We start from the raw sequence: 14,279 nt of genomic DNA on the forward strand, positions 1-14,279 counted from the left end.
GTGGACAGACTGGGCATCTACAGCGAAACTGTAAGAAGCCGCGCCAGTCAAGAAGAGCAAAGAGCAGCTCTACGAAGCCTGAGGCGTCAGGCAAAAGCCGTACCAAGTGCCAGGTGAAACCTGCAAAGGCTATGATGGCGAAAGGAACCACGCCAGATGTTGGGAACTCGTTCATACTTGACACGGGCACAACGGTTCATATGTGCCCGCACAGACGACTATTTTCGACGTTGAGGAAGCAAAGCTTCACTGTGAAACAGCCCAACGGTCAGGAGTTGAAAGCGACTGGAATTGGGACTGTGTATCTTGAGAGTCTGAACTTGACTATAAGTGATGTTTACCTGGTTCCAGAACTGAGATTTAATCTGCTGAGCGTGTCGCAGATTGCAAAGAAAGGACTGAAACTGTCCTATGATGCTAAAAGCTGCAAGATCTACAAAGATGGAGAACTGTTTCTTACTGCCAAAGAGAAAGATGGACTGTATTTGTTGACTTTTGATCAAAGTGATTACATGAAATGTAATTCTTCTGATTCTAACGAAATCTCTATTGCAGGTGTGACCAGTGGAAGCACCAGGAAGGTGACCAAGACCAAGAAGGTCGACAGAGCATTTCAGCGGGTGTATGCTGATGTGATTGGTCCTCTAGAACCATCTAGAGGCGGTGCAAAATATTACCTTTTGTGTGTGGATTGTTTCACTAATTATTCTTGGGTTTATATGATGGAGAAACCGCAAGAAACTTTAGAAAAGTTTCAAGAGTTTTGTGACAAGGTTAAAAATATGCATGATGCTAACATTGATTGTCTTTTCACAGATGAGAAGCAAGTTTTTCTGTTACAGAAGTTTCAGAAGTTCCTGGATGGAAAAGGGATAGACCACAAAGTTGCAGTTTCGCAAGAAGCGTGGGACAGGGGGGTCTGTGTGAGAGTGAACAAAGAATTGCAAAAGGGGATGAATGCGCAATTGCTGAGTTCACATTTGCCACATGAATATTGGGCCGAATCGCTAGCGTCCTATCTTCATGTGTGGTTGAGAAAGGTCTCAACAGAGTTGGGATGTTCTCCTTTTGAGAAGCTGTTCAATAGAAAACCTTCTGTTGCCTATTTTAAGGTTTTCGGGTCTCATGTGAGAACAGAAGCTCCAGGTGGAGTAAAGAATGCCAGAGGCATTTTTGTGGGATATGAAAAAGGTCTCTACAGAGTAATTTTGTCTGAATCTGGTCAGGTGATTCTCACAAAGTTCCTAGAGAGTGCTCCAAAGCAAGAGCGAGTTGTACAAACATTTCCCACAGGTGGCGATTCAGATGATGATGATTTTTCTGATGTCACAGATTACAGTGGTACTGACGATGACAGTGATAGCTCAGAGAGTTCAGTTGTAACAGTCATTGAGAGAAAATCTCACACAATGGATAGACCTTCACAGAAGGAGGAAGAACCACTGTTTACTATTGGATCTGGTTCTCCTAAGAGTCCAGAGGCTGAACCAGTGAGCAGAGATGATCAGCACCTCATACGCAGGTCTGAGAGGGTTACAAAGGGTGTACCACCAAAGAGGTACTCAAAAGAGTTTGCTAACTTAGCTGTTGCATGTGTTGCTATTGTTAACAACTCAAAGCAGGTTAAAGCAGTGTCTAAGTCAGAGACAAAGACACAACAGAGGGTAGCAAGCCAAGGTAATGCAGAAGCACTCATTCCTTGGAAGCCAGACAACCAGAGAGGTACACTGGTGAAACCAGTGGTGGAGAGTTCCAAGGGTGGAACTGAAACAACAGGGGACTGTTATATGTATAACAACTGTTTGTTCTCTTCTCTGGATCATGTTTTGCCAATTGATGCTTTTGGGGGAGGATGTTGGGAAAAAGCACCAAGGCAAAAGCCAGCTCCAGATGGCTGGAATGCAAAACAGTGCAGATGTACTGTTGGGGAAAAGGTGGAGCCTATTCTCTGTACTGAGCACCGGATGTTAGCTCAGTGTGTCATATGACCTGTGCTGGAAGTACAGGGGAGGAGTTGAGACTCTTCTGATGGAGTCTGAAGGGAACAGTCACATTTCTATGTACTGTTGAATGACAGGAATAAAACATGTAGAAAGGACTCCTGTCTGTCTCATTTCCCCTCCCTGGGAGAATGCAGGGAGGGAGGAAGGAGGAGGGTGTGTCCTGCTCACGTTTGAGGAGGATCGCCGGTTTGTTTACCTAGCCTGCCGGAGGTCGCAGACGGACGGTAAACACACAGTATCTCGCTCAATTGCCTCGGGGGAGGCCAGGTACCTCTGCCTGTGGGCTGAAGATATTGACAATCACATCAGTGACATGTTGCACAATGTGCCCACAAGCGAATGCCGAAGATCCCTGCCATTACAGTATGTGAGAATGTAGCAATCTTGACTATGAAGTCTTCATGGCAGATCCCTACAGAGGCCCCTTTTATGGCTTGAGATTTCCATGGTCTAGATTAATTCCTGACCGACCAGAAACAACGCAGAGAGCCCCATTTAGTCACCCTTGACAATTTAATCAAACGATGCCTCCTTGTGTTCCAGCTCATAAACCAGAAGATCAGGGCATGCAAACAGCTGCAGGACAACCCGAGATTTGTTGCTGTGCTGGAATATATCTTAGCCATTGGGAACTACTTAAATGAAAATGCTGGGAGAGAGAAGGCCAAAGGCTTTCAGCTGTCTTCTCTGGCTAAAGTAAGTGGTTTTGTTGGGGAAAGGCTTGGATTGTAGGAGAGTACAATTTCCCTTTAAAAAAGTGTTTAAATCTCTCTCTTTTTCTCCTGAGTGCAGATAAATAATACAGCAATGTCATTCCCTTCAGATGAATGTTTTCTAGATGCTCCAAACACCTCAAAGAAATGCTGAGACTCAGTGCAAACTACTCTGGTAAAGTCCAGACCCTCCAAGTGTCCCTATTTTCCAGGGACAGTCCCAGATCTACAGAAGCTGCCTCAGTTTCTGATTTGATCCTGGAACGTCCTGCTTTTCCTTAGGACGTCTCCTATTTTCATTGGAGAAATGTTGGAGGGTATGGAGTTATGTGATCCCTGAGCCAAGGAGATAAGTTACTATACAACCTTTAGGAGACATCTGAAGGCAGCCCTGTATAGAGAAGTTTTTTAATGTTTAATGCCTATATATATATATATATATATATATATACACACACACATACCATATTTACTGGAGTCTAATGGACCATCGAATCTAATGGTCAATTTTCAGAACCTTGAAACCAAAAAAAGTATTTGCTGGTGAATGTAAATGTGCCATCAAATCTAATGTGCACCCTAATTTTCACAATGTAATTTGGCCCAAAAAAGGTGAGTACAGTTTTAGATTTGAGTAAATACAGTATATTGGAAGCTGCCCAGAATGGTGGCTTCCATCTGGTAGTCTCCACATTGCAGGAATATCATTTAAAATGTGTGGACATCTGCAAATAACAAACTTTTGTCCGAAACAGAAATTAATGAACAACAGTTTCTGGCCAGAATTACGATGCAATAGGATATGCCCATGTAAAAGTGACTTTTTTGGTTGTATTATCTGTGATCCATTTGCAGGACTGATGATTTGCCTTTGAAAATGTTGGCAATAAGAGCAGTTTCCTTTGCCTCAAACTCTGTGTTTGGCTGCTCCTATTACTGACTGCATATTCTCTAGGCAGCCTTGAACCTTTAAGCATATTATCAAATTCTGCCACATCTCTAAATAGAAGTGGAAGTTATTTTCCCCCACCATGGCACTTCCCAGGGATTTCAGTATATTGAGTGAATGATTTATGATGCATGCGACAATTCAGAGCCCCAATTTGGATGTTTGCCTTTTTTTATATTTCTGCTGAACTACCACATTTATCATTATGAAAAATATCTACAAAACCTTACTGTGCCAGACGACATCTTTCTCCATCCCACTACGGAGACTTAAAGCATTGTTTTACATGAACTATTCTTACTGTTTTACACTGGAGTGTGAAACCTTTTGTCACTGTCTAGGAAATATATATGTCCCATTTTCAATGTTAAAATCGTCCAGTGGGTTTACTCCTAAGACCACATTACCTGCTTTCCTTTTTGTACATGGGTGTACAGCTATTTTTGCCAGTCAAGCCCCCTTCAGACATTTTCTCTCTCTGTATTTAAAGCATATGTGAGGGAGCAGCACCCTCAACACCTCCAACCCTGCTGGCAACACCTTAATACATTCAAGTTTTCTGCGGAAGATCAGAGAACCTGTGAAGCATCAGTAGTCAACTTGATGCCCTCCAGATATTGTTCTCCAGCTTTCATCAGCCTCAGCCAGCATGGCCAAAGGTTGGGTGCAGAGAACTGAAGTTATTCGATTTTGGGAGGGTGCCATGTTGCCAACTGGTGTGGAGGAATAATTTCTGGAGGGGGCTTCTGTTTCTCTAGTGCATGAGCCCCCCCCCCCCCATGGAGGAATGGGACAAATACCAAAAGGTGAAAAATGCATAGGTTATTGTATCTATTTAAAATATAAAACCTTCAGAAGAATTATTCCCAGGAGTAATATTTACTCAGCAGAGAGGACCCCCTTGGTAGTTCCTCTGCCCTCAGAAGCTTGGTGTGTGTGGCAGCCTGGCAGAGGGCTTTCTTCAACCTTTAAAATGTTTCTCAGAGCAGCTCAAAAGTGATAAGAACATCCCCAAAAAAGCCCAAAATAGCAGAGTAGTGTAAAATAAACTTTAAAACAGAGGCAATGTTAAAGCAGAACCCAAAAACAAAATTTATAAGTCAAATATAAAGGTCTTCATTTGGCACCAAAAATACATCAATGTCAACACCAGGCATAGAATCCAATGTGGTGCTAAGTCTCTGTTTCTGTCAGTGGAAGCATTTCACAATGCGATGTTCCCCCCTCCTCCTGTGCCCCCTAAATTTAAGGGTTTCCCTAACCTCCTGGAGTGGGTTTGGGGAGGACACAAGTCGGGTGAGGAGACGGGGGGGGGGGGAGTCCCATTATGAAAGTGAAAAGTCTTGAGCTGAGTTAGTAGAATACTGCTCATGGCAAGCTTCCCTGGGAAAGGTATGTCAGACATGGGTGTCACAATGGAGAAGGCCCTGTCCGAGATCACCACCTACCTCACTTCTGAAGGCAAGAGAAATCACTGAAGGGTCTCTGAAGAACATAGCAATAGCCAGGCTGGTTCTTAGCTATGGTAGTATTTCTCAGCTTTAGTTCCTAAGTGGCATTGTTGACACCTGTCTATCTCAAGAGACAATGGAGTGCACCTCCAGGGGTAAAGTCAATCCACTGCATTAGCAGCACCAAACTGACCTCCCCAGGACACAAGCCTGGGCAGGGTGTATGGAGGTCCTGGGCTGCCCAGAAGACAAGACTCCTCTCTTGGCCTCACTGATGTCTTCCCAGGGAAAGCAGAGCTATACATTAGAGGTGTTGGGTAGTGGTGGGGGGACACCTCTGGTGGGGGACACATCATGCTCCTTCTGAGGTAGTTCACCCACCTTTGGTCCCCATCCTGAACTCAACAGTGATCATCCTGAACTCAACAGTGGTCATACCCTGGGAATGGCTTCAGCTGGCCAACTAAAACAGGTAAGGGTAGCCATTGGATCTCAAACTGTCTATGCATTAGGGACTTCCCTTGTATCTGAAGACTGGCTCTGGCAGATTGAGCGGACAAGACCAATGGCCAATATGGTGGTTTCTGCACATGCTGTAGAGGGAAGTAAGGGACAGGTGGGGCTTGCCAACCTGGGAAGGAAGCCCATCTAGGAGAAGGAAAATCTGATCCTAAGCCTCTGCTGCCTTGTGGAACATCTTCAGGAGAAGAAAAGACTAAGAAGTAAACCCTACATACAAATCCAGATTGGAGTCCCTAAGGTGGTTGGATGGGGCCTTGTACATCTCCTTCTGGCAAATCCTACAATGGTACCTCTGGTTACGAACTAAATTCGTTCCGGAGGTCCATTCTTAACCTGAAACCATTCTTAACCTGAGGTACCACTTTAGCTAATGGGACCTCCTGCTGCCGCCGCACAGCCGCCACGCGATTTCTGTTCTCATCCTGGGGCAAAGTTCTTAACCTGAGGTACTACCTAAATAGTTTGTAACCTGAGGTACCACTGAATTCACAACATCCTTCATGAGGATGCAGTGAGAAAGGTAGTACAGGCCCTTTGCAGAAAGACCTCTGAATCCTGTTAGGTTGGATAGAAGCTTAAAGAAATCTTAACCCCACTTTTCTGCTCTTATTAAATTTTCCTTGGAGCTATAACATTTCCCCGCTGCCTCCATTTTTGAAAATAAGACACCCCAAATCTAGGCAAGCCTGTCAATTACATTGCTGTCTTCTGTTTGTAGTTATCATTGCTACGAGGGAAGGAGAGGAATTTCACCTTGCTCCATGCCCTTGTGGAACAGATCTTCTTACATGAGCCTGATTTGGCTACATTTTCTCAGGAGTTGACAGAATTTAAAGCTGTTTCTGCTGGTAAGAGGATTGTTTCCCTTCCCTCCTTTCTTGCAAATATTGCTTTTCTCAAAACACCTTTTTCCATATTAGATATGTTTGATACTTATCTGGGTTCACCATCTGACTTCTTTTCTGCTTTGCCACAGCTTCCATCAAAGGTCTCAGTGCTGAAGTTGAAGGTATGTAAATATGGTTTCAGAATTCACCGAAAGCATTTTTCACACATTGTGAAGTCACCTGGAACTGGGTTCCATCGTGTTGAGCTTATAGGTCTCAAAGAGAAGAGCTTTTTGGGTTTGTTTGATTCTTTAGTAATAATAAAAAAACACATTCAAACTACTGAGGGGGGTGGTTGCCATGGCAATATTTTAACCTGTCATGTCTCTGCAAGGGAATTTGAGGAGAAATATCTAAGTAATGGCCATGAAGTTTCCAAATTGCGCATAGAGAAGTCAATTTCATTTTGCCTTAAACCAGTGCTCCATTGGCCTTTAGAAGAGGTATGGGAGGCAGAAGAAACTTAGTGTGTTTGAGAAACAAAGACTCGGGAAGTAATTTAAATCAAAACTTTGAGTTAGGCATTGAGATAATGGAAATGTGCAGCAAATCATCCCAGATCTGTCCTGTCCCCTGGACTAACAGGTAATGTGTCCCCATCCTGGCTCCAGTGCTCTCTGCTAGGCATGTAAGGAAGAGATGCTAGTGTTGGCCAAGGATGCAAGGAAAGTTCCTGAGACATCTTGTTGGCTGCTGTTGAAAACAGGATGCTGGACCAGATGGTGCCTCCAACAGAGGGCTCTTCTTATGTCCTTACAGAAAATCTCTCTGGTCTCATTCTGAAGAAGGCACCCAAGTAGTGCCAATCCCTGCAGGAGGCCTACTGTGGAGGTTGAAGGAAGCACGGTCTTTATTTTCCATTGCTCAGTAATAGAGCACCTGCTTTGCGTGCATAATATCCCAGGTTCAAATCTCCAGGGTACTGCTGCCAAAATACTTTGCCCGTCAGAGTAAATCGTACTTCTCCAGATGGAGAAACTGTCTGACTGGCTGGCATAAGGCACCTTCCTATGTAACTTTATGATTGTCCTCAAAATTCCACTCGGAAAGATCTACTAACAACTTTAGTTTAGATTTCAGAGCCCCAAAACCTTTGAAGATGGAACAGTCAGAAAGAATTCAAAGAGGCGTGTGTGTGTATCTTACAAAATGTATTACATGCAAGAAAGATTAGTTAATTAACCAACCAACAAAATAATTTACCATTTCCAAAAATGCATCCTGTCAGATGCCGAGAATCAAATATACAATTACAGTACTTTTACCTTAACTATAAACTTCCTAATAACGTATACCAACATATAATCTATTATTGTATCAGCAATATATCAAATTCCTTTATAATAATCTGTATTATTGGATTCCATTCACACATTCCAGCTGCCTTGTTTGGATGTCTCTGAATGTTAGTTTAATGATCCCTATACATATCCAAATTTTCCTTACTAATTCCTTTTTAATTCCAGCTTCTTTGGACTTTGACTTTTCAAAAATATTTTTGGAAGTGCAAGGATTTCTGTGTTTCATATTTTTGAATATGTATTTGGTCCCAGTGCTTATATCCAATCCCAGTTGAAAAGGGACCAAATTTGCTGGCCAAATGCAAGATAGAAGTTGGGAGAGCTATGAAAGAGAATTTCAAACCAAATTGAAAAACTGTAAGGTTTGATGGGAAGACTCCAGTTGACTGATTGCAGTGAGATATTGATCAGATGCTTGCAAGTAACCAAAGGCATAAAACTGTCAGAGAACTTCAAACTGGGGTGGGGTGGAAAAGATCAAGAAGAAAAAGCAATGATTTGGGGGAAAGCCAGTAGCCTACTTTATTGTGTTGTACAGAAGGTATACTATGCATGTTATGAGAAGCCCACTATGGACAGTCCTTTTCCCATTTTGATGGCTACTGTCTTCAAGTGTTGAATAGGATATTGCAGGGAGAAGCACCATATGCTCAAAGGACATGCTTAAAGGTTCGCATTAAGCTATCATTCTTCTCTGATTGATTGATTGATTGATTGGTGAGTGCATGCAAAGTATCAGCTCCTGAAACAAACAGAATGAATAAAGTCAGAGCAGTGTGATAGGCAAAACGCCTCATTTTCTTCCTCTCTGTTTTGTGATTAGTTTTACGGAAAGAATTAGACAGCATTGCTGAGTGCAGAAGACTAATCAAACCCAATGTTATCAAGGCAGGAGCTGTGGAGTCACAGTTCTACAAAGAGCTGAAGGTAATTGTGGTCAGGATTATGTTTAAATGGGTATATACCATGCAGAATTTCAGAGATCAGATGTGAAGGGGTTTTTTGGATGCAGGGAAAGAAGGGTTTATGACAAGAATGGGGAAATTTTGAATGTGGCCCTACAGCCCCTTGCGACTCTTCCTGGACCACCCACCCTCTTTCCAAGTCACACTTCTCACAGTACATTTGCTTTCTGGAATGAATGAATAACTGAACTGAGATAATGCATTTTGCTTGCTTAGATGGAGGATAAAGAGGCATGGACAGATTTGCATGGCTGAAATGTGTCCTGCTGTATGTAGGTATGGGTCACATCCACAGAGCTGACCATTTTTGCCTCTGGCTTTGCATCCTCCATGGTCTGTGTCCCCCAGAAAATTCCCCATGGGGGATTGCAAAGTATTCCCCACTCCTCGTTCACAGAAACCTGTCTGCAAGCCACCAAAAAAATGAAAAAACCAAGCAAGATCTAGACCACAGACTCTGGGATGTCCACTAGTGATATTTGGCGGCCCACCATGCACTCAGCAAACCTCTTGGATTTTGTCCCTGCCTGGGACTCTCTGCACAGAGGGGCCATCTGACTGGTCACGATCCATGTCAGTTTGACGCCATTCATGTTACATGTTGTAGATTCCTGTTCTAGAAAGTTGCATGGCTACAACTCCTAGCATGACGTAGCATAAACGTTAAAGAGAAGGAAATAAGTATCCAATCTCTGTTTGGCTATTTTCCTCATCCTATGACTAGCTTCAAGTTGTCACACATAAGAAGAAAGCTTGAAAGCCTCACCATCACTTGCCAGAGCAAGGAGATGCTGTCAATTATCCTATTGCTCCAGGAGAACATGTTACTGCTATTGCTTAAAGTTTATGTTCCTCTAAGCCCACCATCCAAGACATCACTGCAGTGGAGCATTTTCCTTCTTTGTCCAGGATCTGAAGATGACCCATCATGTAATTTGGTATAGCCAAGCCAATTGTCAGTCTTGATCAATAATCCTCTGCGTATGCCACAGACTCATGTCTATGTGATTGTGTGTTGCCAATTTCTCCTCTAGCTGTAGCCATATGCATTTCTTTGAATGCCACACCAGAGGGTTCTCTGACCTTGAGGAATAGCGTTTCAGAGGGTTATTACTGGAATTGAATTTATTATCTATTTACAGCCCAGTTCATACTTCTACCATGGCGAGATAAGCAGCTGGCTAGCTTGTGTCAATTTGCTAAAATAAATATCATCATCATCATCATCATCATCAAATGAATACAGAGAAGAAAGATACACAGCATAACAATGTTTTTTTAAAAATTAAAATACTATGGCTGCAATCCTAGTACCACTTACCTGGGAGCAAGCCTCATTGAATAGAATAGAACTTACTTCCAAGCAGATGTGGTTGTTATGATGATGATGATGATGATGATGATGATATTTATACCCTACCCATCTGGCTGGCTTTCCCCAGCCACTCTGGGTGACTCTCAACAGAATATTAAAAACATGATAAACTATCAAACATTAAAAACATCCCTAAAGAGAGCTGCCTTCAAATGTCTTCTAAAAGTCAGATAGTTGTTTATTTCCTTGACATCTGATGAGAGAGCATTCCACAGGGTGGGCATCACTACCGAGAAGGCCCTCTGCCAGCTTCCCTGTAACTTCACTTTTCGCAGTTAGGGAACAGCCAGAAGGCCCTCGGAGCTGGACCTCTGGTTAGGGTTGTTAGCAGATAACATAGTGGGCTTGTGCCCCTTCCTAGTGCTGGTATGAGATTATATATTTGAACTCCTCTCAACTTGCTGCTGTGTGATGGATAGTTTGTTTAAACCTGAGTGGGGGACCCTTTACAGTGTGAAGACTAGATTCCCTTGTGGGCAACCTTCCAGGAGCTGGGGCCAGTGGCAAAAATGGAAAGCTGCATCTTTTATGGTAGGCTACATTCCTTCCAGGGACGCGGGTGGCATTGTGGGTTAAACCACAGAGCCTAGGACTTGCCAATCAGAAGGTCGGCAGTTTGAATCCCCGCGACGGGGTGAGCTCCCGTTGCTCGGTCCCTGCTCCTGCCAACCTAGCAGTTTGAAAGCACGTCAAAGTGCAAGTAGGTAAATAGGTACCGCTCCGGCGGGAAGGTAAACGGCATTTCTGTGCGCTGCTCTGGTTCGCCAGAAGCGGTTTAGTCATGCTGGCCACATGACCCGGAAGCTGTACACAGGCTCCCTCAGCCAATAAAGCGAGATGTGTGCTGCAACCCCAGAGTCGGTCACGACTGGACCTAATGGTCCCGGGTCCCTTTACCTTTACCTTACATTCCTTCCACACGGAGGCCACACTCACATTTCTCCATTCAGGTGAGCAAGAAGCATTCTCCCAGCTCATGGGCACCTTCAAGCCAGGCAAAAGCATTGAAGGAGGCTGCAGAGCACACCTGGTGAGGAGTGTGGATTGAAGAAGGGCATGGCCTGAGAAGAATCCTGACAGGGAAGGTCTGCAGGATGGCCTGAGGTTCTCCACTCCTTGCTTAAGCCTTCCTCTCACCCCACCACTATGATGGAGAAGTTAAAGGAGTGGAGGATGCCTGCATGTGTGTGTGAATTCTGAACATTCAAGTTTGACTCCCTTCAACCCAGTGTTTGTGATCTTTTTTTATTGATGTTTGTAAGTGGCTTTGAGGTCGCATTAGACTTTAATGTGACACTCATTCCAGATTGTGCTTTATGTTTCAGGATTTGATTCAGGCATATGAAGGCGACCTTTCTCAGTTATTTAGAAGCTGTCAAGAAATGAAAAAGGCCTATCATAACATACTGGTACGTTTTATTTTAAAATATAAGTGTCAAATAAGCTGTTTTCTTATCAACAGTGACCTCTAGAAATGCAGAGAAATATCACCTTTGACAAATACGATTCATAGTGCAGCGTTTAGGCTGCATTCTTAAACACCCATTCTAGGGAGCGAGCTCTTGAGAACAGTGCACTTTTGAGTAAATGTGCATTGGACTTAGGTACTTACTATCCGGCTTTAAATTAAACAGAACAAAAACTAAAATGATGACTAAAAATATGAAAGAAGAGGTAAAAAACCATCTTGAATTACAGACTGGGATCAAAGCAACTAAAAAAGTAAAATACCTCGGAATTTGGCTAACGATGAAGAATATAAATTTAATGGAAGACAACTACATAAACACATGGAAAGAAATAAGGAAGGACCTGGATACTTGGAACAGATTAAAACTCTCTTGGTCGGGGAGAATGGCGGCAATTAAGATGAGTTTATTACCGAAATTGCTGTTCTTATTTCAAAATATACTGATAATCAGGGGAACCTCAGTATTTAAAGATTGGCAGAAAGTACTATCTAAATTTATTTGGCAAGGGAAAAGGCCAAGAATTAGATTCAAATTACTCACAGATCAAAGAGATAGGGGAGGATTTGCGGTTCCAAATTTGAAGCTGTATTATGAAGCCTCGTGCCTTTGCTGGGTTAAAGATTGGATTGTCATCAAAAACACTGATCTGTTAGATTTAGAAGGATTCAATATAAGATTTGGTTGGCATGCCTATTTGTGGCGCAATAAGGAAAAGGTCCACAAAGGATTTTCTAATCATATTATTAGAGGGCCACTGTTGGAAGTATGGGAGAAAAACAAAAAATTATTGGAAAAAAATACCCCTTGGTGGTTATCACCAATCGATATTTTAACAACAACAAAAACCAAACATTGAAGGAAAAAGATGGACTTATGAAGATCTGCTAGTAAAAACAGAAAATGGATGGAAGATTAGGCCATATGAAGAGATAAAGAATAAACTGACAGGTTGGATCCAATTTCACCAAATTAATGCTATGTGGACTGACGATAAAAAGAATGGGATGAACGAAAAAAAATCCAGATTCCAGGTAGAAATATTAGAAAACAAATCAAAACTCCTATCAAAAATGTACAGCCAGTTGCTTGAATGGGACACCAAAGATGAAGAAATAAAGGAGGTAATGGTGAAATGGGCGTTAGACTTTGGATACAACATAGAGTTTGATAAGTGGAAGAAACTCTGGAATAAAGGTATGAAATTCTCGGCATGTACAACACTTAGAGAGAACATGGATAAAATGATGTACAGGTGGTACATCACGCCCGTAAAATTAGAAAAAATGTACAAAACCGGAGACAAATTATAGAATCATAGAATCATAGAATCATAGAGTTGGAAGAGACCACAAGGGCCATCGAGTCCAACCCCCTGCCAAGCAGGAAACACCATCAGAGCACTCCTGACATATGGTTGTCAAGCCTCTGCTTAAAGACCTCCAAAGAAGGAGACTCCACCACACTCCTTGGCAGCAAATTCCACTGTCGAACAGCTCTTACTGTCAGGAAGTTCTTCCTAATGTTTAGGTGGAATCTTCTTTCTTGTAGTTTGGATCCATTGCTCCGTGTCCGCTTCTCTGGAGCAGCAGAAAACAACCTTTCTCCCTCCTCTATGTGACATCCTTTTATATATTTGAACATGGCTATCATATCACCCCTTAACCTCCTCTTCTCCAGGCTAAACATGCCCAGCTCCCTTAGCCGTTCCTCATAAGGCATCGTTTCCAGGCCTTTGACCATTTTGGTTGCCCTCCTCTGGACCCATTCCAGTTTGTCAGTGTCCTTCTTGAACTGTGGTGCCCAGAACTGGACACAGTACTCCAGGTGAGGTCTGACCAGAGCAGAATACAGTGGCACTATTACTTCCCTTGATCTAGATGCTATACTCCTATTGATGCAGCCCAGAATTGCATTGGCTTTTTTAGCTGCCGCGTCACACCGTTGGCTCATGTCAAGTTTGTGGTCAACCAAGACTCCTAGATCCTTTTCACATGTACTGCTCTCAAGCCAGGTGTCACCCATTTGTATTTGTGCCTCTCATTTTTTTTTGCCCAAGTGCATTATGCTGGAAATGCAAGATTAAGGAATGCAATTTTTATCACATGTGGTGGTCGTGCGAGGTAATTAGAAAGTTTTGGGAATCTATTTACAATAAGCTAAAAAAGATATTTAAATATACCTTCACAAAAAACCCCGAGGCCTTCCTTCTGGGGATAATTGGAGAAGAAATTAAAAAGGAAGACCAAACACTTTTCCAATATGCAACAGTGGCTGCTAGAACTCTAATAGCACAAAATTGGAAGACATCAAAAATCCCAACTATAAACGAGTGGCAATCTAAATTATTTGATTATATAGAACTGGCAAAAATGACACAGAAAATAAGAAACCAAAAAGGTACAAAGTTTAATAATGAATGGAATAAATTTATAACATATATTGAAATAGATGTAAAAAACCTAAAAATCACAGTAGGCTCGATATAATGCTTGAGACGTAAAGAGTTTTAAGAAAACGAAACTGCAGATAGAAAACTTCTTGTAACATATTCCGAAACCGAGTTGAAGGGAAGTCAATTATTGTGTGATTTAGTTGTTTAGTTAATGTAAGTTTAATTTGTTGGTGTCTTATGTTATGCAAT

At 42.4% G+C, this 14,279-nt stretch overlaps 1 protein-coding gene across 3 annotated transcripts in view; it reads left to right on the top strand.

Moving 5' to 3' along the window:
• Positions 1-14,279, top strand: part of LOC308479988 — a 90,468-nt gene that overhangs the window by 66,733 nt on the left and 9,456 nt on the right. For all 3 annotated transcript variants that reach the window (XR_013987912.1, XM_081011153.1, XM_081011154.1), the window contains 5 exons: positions 2,547-2,699; positions 6,357-6,486; positions 6,615-6,647; positions 8,650-8,753; positions 11,492-11,575. Coding sequence is in view for 2 of the 3 variants with exons in the window: in XM_081011153.1 (XP_080867279.1) it covers positions 2,547-2,699; positions 6,357-6,486; positions 6,615-6,647; positions 8,650-8,753; positions 11,492-11,575 (504 nt within the window). In the remaining variant the exon portion in view is untranslated. The remainder of the gene's footprint in view (positions 1-2,546; positions 2,700-6,356; positions 6,487-6,614; positions 6,648-8,649; positions 8,754-11,491; positions 11,576-14,279) is intronic.

The sequence above is a fragment of the Podarcis pityusensis genome (genome assembly GCF_964106645.2).
Source record: "Podarcis pityusensis genome assembly, chromosome: 6".
Lineage (NCBI taxonomy): Eukaryota > Metazoa > Chordata > Lepidosauria > Squamata > Lacertidae > Podarcis > Podarcis pityusensis.